Raw genomic sequence first — 9,722 nt, forward strand, 5'->3', positions numbered from 1 at the left:
GTATCTTTTGGGCAAGAGACTGTGACTTATACTATTATACCACTTTACCTCACAGGGTTATATTGAAAACTTAAGTTGTGATTTATCGCTCACTTGCACAACTATTGTGAAATTATTCAATAGCACCAACCGCTCTATCATGACATTCAGGAAGAACTTTATTCCGATCTGAGGACAATCTTAAATGTAATTATAGAGGATATAAGATCAATTAAAAAATAAAATCTCAATATATTGAAAGTTTACAGCAGCTGTGTATGAACTCCTTATCTCGTGTTTACTTGTTTTACAAACAAATTACAAGATAAAGTCTTTTTTTCTCTATTTTATCTTAAGATTTATTTCACACTTAGTGATTTAAGATTGTGTTACTTAACTTCCACAACTTTAAAGTTTCCTTTAATCTCCATAAGTTTGTAAATGTCATCAAATGATCCAATTTTGTTTTTGAAGTTGTTGACCTTAGTGTTAGTAATGCAATTGGGATAAAATACTACAGGAAAACAGCTGTATCAGAAAAAGGTTTCATAATTAGCGATTACTGGGTTTTCTGGAAAATTTGTATAAGGCCTAAAAAAAACTATGTCTGTTTCGGGTAACCCGCAACTACCTATAAAAATGCACCGACCCTAACTATTTTTTTTCCGTTTCTGAGCAAAAAAATATTGGTTAGCGAAGAGAGAGTTACGAAGGGCGGATAAATGCAGATTTTAATCAGAATTATTGTTTATATGATAAAACAAAGTCAGTCAATGACAGTAATGTAGGAAAGACTGCCATGTGCAAGAAAACACTCTGAACTTACGACAGATTTTGAAAAAAATAAAATAAACAAAAACAAAAAAACCCTACCTACCCTACCTAGAAATTTTGGGAAGGTACCCTAAACAAACATTTTTTTATTTTTGGCCTAATTTGTAAATGATTAAAACTTAGGAACCTGGGATTTTCTCAGAAAATTCTCAGGAATGTCTTGATAATTTCTGAACGGGTATTTATTATTTGTGGAATGGTCCCCAGGCCTATTCTGAGATCGATTGAACCAGGGACCTTATATTCAGAGTCTGATACCCAAATTGCTCAAACATCGCAACTGTTGCTGCATTGAAAACAATGAGGCCAAAGACTTTGAGTCTGTGAATGAAATTAACTAACAAATGACTGAACAATATTATGATGCACTGAATGCAAAGTATAGATTACCTGGGTAGAAACCAATTCTGGTGTCCTTTGCCATAAGAAAATGTACCATCTTGCCCTCGCCTATATATCATTCACTTGCTTTGTTTGCTAATTTCTCCTTCAGAGCTTAAAATTCAATTTACTTACATATATATCCTCTCTTTTTTAGTTCTACTTTTTGCTGGACAAAAATGGTTTGAATGGTTAAAAGAAGAGCATTGCAGGTGGTTGCCTTGTTCATCTGTATTACTCAGAGACACCAGACACACCAACCCGCATGACTCAACAATTCGTTTTGTTAAAGTAATGGATCTTGCTACAAAATATGCCCATTGTCTTTGTCAACAAAAGAACCAAGTTTCATTTGAGTATAGTGTACAGTTTCTGGTTTCTGTTTCTGAAACAAATTCAGTGTTTGAACAACACCAACATTGCTGCAAAAACAAAGGCCATCACTGTTACAGGATGTTTCAGACACCAAGGTCATTACTGTCTCAGGATGTTGCTGACACAAACGCCATCACTGTCACAGGACATTGCTGACACAAAGGCCATCACTATCACGGGACATTGCTGACACAAAGGCCATCACTGTCACGGGACATTGCTGACACAAAGGCCATCACTGTCACAGGACATTGCTGACAACAAGGCAATCACTGTCACAGGACATTGCTGACACAAAGGCCATCACTGTCACCGGACATTGCCGACACAAAGGCCATCACTGTCACAGGACATTGCTGACAACAAGGCAATCACTGTCACAGGACATTGCTGACACAAAGGCCATCACTGTCACCGGACATTGCCGACACAAAGGCCATCACTGTCACAGGACATGGCTGACACAAAGGCAATCAATGTCACCGGACATTGCCAACACAAAGGCCATCACTGTCACAGGACATTGCTGACAACAAGGCAATCACTTTCACAGGACATTGCCGAAACAAAGGCCATCACTGTCACAGGACATTGCCAACACAAAGGCCATCACTGTCACAGGACATTGCCAACACAAAGGCAATCACTGTCACAGGACGTTGCCAACACAAAGGCCATCATTGTCACAGGACCATGCTGACAACAAGGCAATCACTGTCACAGGACATTTCTGACACCAAGGCCATCACTGTCACAGGACCATGCTGACACAAAGGCCATCACTGTCACAGGACGTTGCCAACACAAAGGCCATCACTGTCACAGGACGTTGCCAACACAAAGGCCATCATTGTCACAGGACCATGCTGACAACAAGGCAATCACTGTCACAGGACATTTCTGACACCAAGGCCATGACTGTCACAGGACCATGCTGACACAAAGGCCATCACTGTCACAGGACGTTGCCAACACAAAGGCCATCACTGTCACAGGATCATGCCAACACAAAGGCCATCACTGTCACAGGACGTTGCCAACACAAAGGCCATCACTGTCACAGGACGTTGCCAACACAAAGGCCATCACTGTCACAGGATCATGCCAACACAAAGGCCATGACTGTCACAGGACCATGCTGACACAAAGGCCATCACTGTCACAGGACCATGCTGACACAAAGGCCATCATTGTCACAGGACCATGCTGACAACAAGGCAATCACTGTCACAGGACATTTCTGACAACAAGGCCATCACTGTCACAGGACCATGCTGACACAAAGGCCATCACTGTCACAGGACATTGCTGACACAAAGGCCATCACTGTCACAGGACATTGCTGACACAAAGGCCATCACTGTCACAGGACATTGCTGACACAAAGGCCATCACTGTCACAGGACCATGCTGACACAAAGGCCATCACTGTCACAGGACGTTGCTGACACAAAGGCAACCACTGGCACATGACATTGCTGACACAAAGGCCATCATTGGTACAAAACAGCTAACACCAAGGATATCCCTATCACAGGACCATGCTGACACAAAGGACATCACTGTAACAAGACATAGCTGACACCAAGGTTATCACTTTCACATGATATTGGTGACAACAAGGCCATCACTTTTACATGACATTTCTGACACAAAGGCCATCACTGTGACAAGACATAGCTGACACGAAGGATATCACAGTTACAGAACTTGCTGACACTAAGGCCTATCACTGTCACAGGATGTTGCAGACCAAAAGACAATCACTGTCACAGAATGTTGTAAACACCAAAAATATCACTTTCACATGATATTGGTGACAACAAGGCCATCACTTTCACATGGCATTTCTGAAATAAAGGCTATCATTGTCAATGAACATTTCTGACACAAAGACCATCACTATAACAGGACAATTCAGACACGGAGGCCATCATTGCCACAGGACGTTGGCGACACAATGGCCATCACCCTCAAATCACATAGCTGACACAAAGGCTATCACTGTCACAGGACATATCTGACACCAAGGCGTTCACTGTCACAGGACATTTCTGACACCAAGGCTTTCACTGTCACTGTATATTTCTGACACAAAGACTGTTACTGTTACAGGAAATTTAGTTACCGAGGCCATCATTGCCACAGGATGTTGCGGACACAAAGGCTATCACTGTCACTGGACATTTCTGACACCAAGGCCATCACTGTCACAGGACATTTCTGACACCAAGGCCATCACTGTCACAGGATATTGCTGACACCAAGGCCATCACTGTCACATGACTTTGCTGACACCAAGAAAATCACTGTAAGCTGTCATTGCTGACACCAAGGCTGTCACTGTCACAGGACATTGCTGACACCAAGAAAATCACTGTAAGCTGTCATTGCTGACACCAAGGCTGTCACTGTCACAGGACATTGCTGACACCAAGAAAATCACTGTAAGCTGTCATTGCTGACACCAAGGCTGTCACTGTCACAGGACATTGCTCACACAGAGGTCATCACCCTCAGCGGATAATGACATTTTCATATGTAAAACTGACAAACAAATGAACAGAAATTTTTGATGATTCACTGCTGCAGATCTTTTAATATTTGCTGCATTGTGACATGGTAAAGGAACTGTAACGGACTTACCTGTCTAATACTTTCTGGACATATTGCGTTTATCATATGAGGTTGTTTTGGCTTTGCACCTTTTGACAAACCCAATGATCCTGAAGATGACTCTGATCTTTGCCTTTGCATATGGACCTTTTGCACCAGATCAATCACAGATGATAAAGATTTTGCCACCTTTTCTTGTGTATTTTCTTCGCTTATTTCAAATGCTTGCCATGACTTAGATCCAGGATATTTGGGCATCACATTTTTCCCAAGTTCAGTTTCATCCTTTTCTTCCAAGTACAATTTTAACAGTGTAACACAGCCATGGACTTTAAGAACGGGTGACAATGGTGTTGCCACTGTTATGAGAGTTTTTAGCATCTCACTAGAGAGCACAATGCATATCACAGCATAGTGAGGACATAGGGCTTCAAGTTTATCTAGATTTGTACAAACATCCTCAGAATTAACTGACTGAATTTGAGGTTTGGCTTGCTCAAATTCGCCAAAAAAATATTTAGTCCATTCGTTTGTGTCCTTTTCCTCATAAAGAAGCAAGATGTCTTTGACTGCAGTCTCCATATTAGCAGATGGCAGTATATTGCTATTTGAACAATCTTATCTACTTCAAAGGTTTGAAAACATCCCGCTTGCAACTGAAATATATATTGTCCTAGAATAATTGATCTTATTTTTGATTTTTAAACATCTGAACAAAATGAGAACTTTTTAAATGTCATCCATTTTTTGTTCACAACTTAGATAATTTTCAAGTAATATGTCAACTTCTGAATCTTCTTCACATTCTCTCATTTCCTCAAGGCCTGAATTCTTTTTCTTTTACAAATTCAATCTAGTCTAAGCCTGAAAAGAAACACCATTATTTTATATAGTACATGAATAAATAAATAAAGGACAAGAAAAAAAATATTGCTGTTCTGTCTATAAAAATCCTATTTCACTAGCCCATATAGAATGATATGCAATCCAATTTCTGATAAAAAGTGGATTATGATATTTTACTTCCTATTTCCTATGAAAGGGTGCACTTTCAAAAAACGATGTAAACTAAGTGTATATATACATATAGGATCTTCAACTCTTCCTTATTTAAGGCTATTGGCTCACATAAAGCTGTTGATCTAACCTTCTTGTACATATATTTTTATCATATATATATATAGATATGTTTGTATATGTTTATATATATAAAAAGATAAAAGTTTAAACATTACAAATTATGCCAATTTGTTTCAATCTAAATCATGTGTTCAGTGAGAACTATACATCATGACGTTTTGATATTAACTTCCCCCAGTATGACTAATTGGAAAATGAAATTTAACATAACTTGAAGAATAAGGAAATTTAAACGGAATAATACACAAGTAGCTTAATACTTAGATTTGTTTGCAGCATTATCTGTGACATCAGCTTTGCAGTAAATAATTGCAAAGGGAAGTAGCGACTCATTCTAGACTTTTATAAGATGCAGAATATGTACATAAACAGACTCTTTCACAAAATAGTCAATTGCAGGTTTTCAGAAAAAAATGTATTCTCCGTTTCCAAAATCAAGTATGGCAAATGCTACATCTCAGTTATAGACAGCTTGCAACCAACAGTTGACATAGGTTAATATCATGCCTTTGTAACGTGCGACACCAAACAAACACCAACAGATCCCTTCAGAGAAAAGCATGCTCGACCCTGAAGGAGTCCACTGGTCTTTATATACACTAAATTCTCTATCCACACAGAGCCCGGGCTTTGCTAATTTGCATATTACCGACCAAGTTAACAAACGACCTATGAACGTACTTCAGTTTATAACAAAATGCTTTAAACGCACATCCGCCGCCTACAGCAGACCCTTACATTACTTTCCTCTCCGAGAAGACTCGTCACGAGTTTTGGTCTGGGAAACTCATGGGTAAGGCTACTCCGATTCGGCAGTTGTCAACATCCCACCACTGCCACCATTTGTAATGTGTGACACCAAACAAACACCAACAGATCCTTTCAGAGAAAAGCATGCTTGACACTGAATGGGTCCTCTGGTCTTTATATAAACTAAATTCTCTATCCACACAGAGCCCGGCTTTGCTAATTTGCATATTACCAACCAAGTTAAAATACATACTATGAACGTACTTCCGTTTATAACGAAATGCTATGAATGCACATCTGCCACCTACAGCGGACCGTTACACCTTTAAAGTCCTGGATTTTAAAATGTAGTCGTAAAATAGTTTGGTAAATGATCTTCAAGATGGCAAATTTTTTGTTAAATGTCGGAAATGCATGTACAAGTAATTTGAAATAAAGGTTTGCATTTCCCAGCGTAAAATTTCTTTTCCCCATGGATATTCCAATATTCCTACCATAAAAGTATAAGTTGGTAAACATAAAACGAATAATTTGAATGTTTAATATGAATTATCTGAATTTCCAACATTTCCATAGAAATAATCATTCCTGTAACATCACAAACCCATGTGATGACTTATCCTCACAATAAATTTAAAAGTTTCCCTGTTCACCAATGAGTTGTAAATGCTTGCATATCGGCTTTTTTGCCTAAATTTAACAATATTTAGGAAAGAAAAAAACATTATCTTAATTATAAACATTAATAGGAAAACCACATTTTGGTTTTTAAATGTAGATGAGTCTCTTTAAATAAGGGAAATAATACTCAATTTAGTTTTAAGTCATAATTAATTATTACAAAATATTGAAACTGCTGAAACTGATATAAGCATACAAATTTGTTCATTTTCACTTCCTGTTAAGTTAATGCTTATGCTCATTTGATCAGGGGCATACATGTAGAAAAATAGCGTGCAGCTAAATGAGACTTGCTAAACATTTAACATTGTTTTATGCATGGACAACATTTTTTCACAATTAAACCATACTAAAAGTTTAATACAGTTTCTGTTCTTTTAGATGAAATGCTAGTTCTATAACATACTCATCAATACCATATCTGAGTAACGGACAGACTAAAAAATGACTTTATTCACCATTTTTATTTATTATATTTTTTAACTTAAAAAAAATTGTAACAAATTTTCTCACGTGAGGCGCAACAAATGTTGATGTCCAAATGTTTTAAAACAGTATCTCCAAATTCACAGGTAAAAATTGATACTAAATAAATACAGTAGTTCACTTAAACTTAACCACTTGAAAAAATGACAATGAATATGAGTGCGTGTATCTCCATGTTGCTTGATAACAATATCCTGCTTGCTCACTACTAAAATGTTAAAATCGCTGCTGGTTTAATAGGGTATTCCAAATGATGACCCATATATAAAACTGTACATATAAATCACAATGTTTGTTAAAATAAATCAGAAAAGTTTGATAAGCTACCAATAAACCTACTTGCTAGGCAAAAAGTCTCAAGTGCTAGTGTTTACAAACCTAAAGCTGCATTAATTTATAACAGATATATTTTTAGATAACCTGCAACCAGGAAGTGATAGCCGTTTTTGTCTTGTTTAAGTCTTTATAAGAAGACAGCAGTGTAAGTGTATATACTGTGCTTGATTGTTTTGATTGAAAAAAACTGACTCATCAAAAAGTATCAAATTAACTGCCCTGTATCAATTAATTATTTGTAGCAATACAATCAGAACCCATAATACAAAAATATTCAAGATCATATTTCTTAAATCATAGCTAAATGTAGTGAAGCACCACATTCAGATGTTGATGCTTATGTTTATTTTTGCTGCTGAAGGGGAACATGGCTCTAGTGTGTTCCAAAGATTTTTTATAAAATTTGACCTTGTGACCTAGGTTTTGACCCAATGTGAACCACTTTTACAAACCATTGTGACTTGATCATGGGGGACATTCTGGCCAAGCTTGGACATTATCTAACCAACCTCTTCCAAGATATGTTCCAATGATTTGGTTCCAGACTAAGAAAATCTAAGATTTTACCTACTGACCTAATTTTTTAACACATGTGACCCAGTTTTAAATTTATCAGAGAGTTTAACCTAAATATTGACCACATGTGTCCGACTTTTAAAAACGTTGAGAATTCATCAAGGGAACCATTCTGACCAAGTTTGAACATTACGGTAGCTGAGTTGAACTGAGTATTCATACTAGATCAATCCCTACCAAGATATGTATATTGATGGACGGACAATGCCAAAACAATATTTCGGTCATGGAACCTTTATGATAATGAGTGATAAATCTTATTTTTCTGGTACCTCCACAGTATTTGTGTATTATACGGACAGTATGGATAGACTGATGGACAGAGCCAAAACAATATCCACCTTCCGAAACCTGGTTCATCGGGGGAAAATAATCAACTAACTTTCAAAAACTATTTTATGAACTCTTAATAATAATTGTGAGCGGCATTATTATTTTGATAGCCATGTTAATCATCACAAAGAAGTTTATAATGCTTTTACGAGGTGTTTTGGAGAAGGGACACATCTATTCTTAGCAGGACATTGCTGAAATTAATATAGTTACCACCATTTTTCTATAAATGCTTTGGGCTTGTTTGGCAGATAACCTAACAACCAGTTATTGGACTGGAAATGAATGTAAAGTCTTAAATCTCTGTATAATGGTCATGAATTAAAGTACACATGGTAATTATTATTTCTTTCAGTTCTCGAGCCTGTACAATTTGATAAATTTTTGAAAAATTAAAGTATGTACGAGTTTCAAAACTCTAACCTTGCTGATAATTTTTTTATATCTTTATATGTCAGCCCATATTCATTCACAATTTTACTTATGACAAGATGTTTCCATTGACATATGCCACTTTGGGCATAGAAATGAACCTAGAAATGAGGTTCAGATCAGAAGCCTTTCCCTTTATAACTTCAGCAGTTACAGCGCTTGTTTCCTGGTCTCTTTTATGGTAGGAACTCCTCTCACTTGAACAATTGCTTTGTCTCTGAGTCGAGGCAGTCCCCAAACTAACTGACTTTCACTCCTACTGAGTAGCCTTCTAACTTTTAAGAGCCATATAAACAGTAAACCCTAGCAGTTTGATTACCCAATCCCACACATGTTAACTGTGGCAAGAAAACCCCTTGTCTTTGAAAGTACACTAGGTGTTCAGGATCTGACTTCCAATGCCAACAGAAAGAGAGGCCAGAAATCCCACAAGGTGAGAATTTTTAAATACGAGTGTCACTTTGTCCCAGCAATAAGAACAAGAGATGTTTGTCAAACGTTATGCCCCCCCTGAGCGCCATGTTGTCAGGATTATATGGACAATTGAATGAAATATGCATGGACCGAAATGACACCTGATTTGTTGCTGTTTTAAGATTATGACCATTAAAGTGTGAGGATAAAGTGTGTTATGACCGTCATGACCTTTGACTCTATGAACTCAAAATCCAGAGTCATCAGCTGGTCACCAGAAACCTAAATGTCAAGTTTGAGGGCCATGGGTGCAGGCATTGTCAAGTTATCACAAGACAAGTTTTTTTCGTTCAAGGTCACTGTGACTTTGACCTTTGACCCGATGACCA

At 37.5% G+C, this 9,722-nt stretch overlaps 1 protein-coding gene across 4 annotated transcripts in view; it reads right to left on the reverse strand.

Annotated features, from left to right (window-relative positions):
• LOC128208417 (phosphoinositide 3-kinase adapter protein 1-like) overlaps positions 1 to 7,649 on the reverse strand; it is a 37,105-nt gene extending 29,456 nt beyond the window's left edge. Inside the window, exons 1-2 of one of the 4 annotated variants that reach the window (XM_052911988.1) lie at positions 7,582 to 7,649; positions 4,216 to 5,049 (exon numbers count right to left, since the gene is read on the reverse strand). In XM_052911988.1, the coding sequence (XP_052767948.1) occupies positions 4,216 to 4,767 (552 nt within the window). In that variant the 5' untranslated portion in view covers positions 4,768 to 5,049; positions 7,582 to 7,649. Of the gene's footprint in view, positions 1 to 4,215; positions 5,050 to 7,269; positions 7,542 to 7,581 lie in introns of those variants that run through there. The other 3 variants (XM_052912003.1, XM_052911996.1, XM_052911980.1) reach the window with 3 other exon arrangements.
• Positions 7,650 to 9,722: the final 2,073 nt, after the last annotated feature.

Source organism: Mya arenaria, chromosome 2 (assembly GCF_026914265.1).
Source record: "Mya arenaria isolate MELC-2E11 chromosome 2, ASM2691426v1".
Lineage (NCBI taxonomy): Eukaryota > Metazoa > Mollusca > Bivalvia > Myida > Myidae > Mya > Mya arenaria.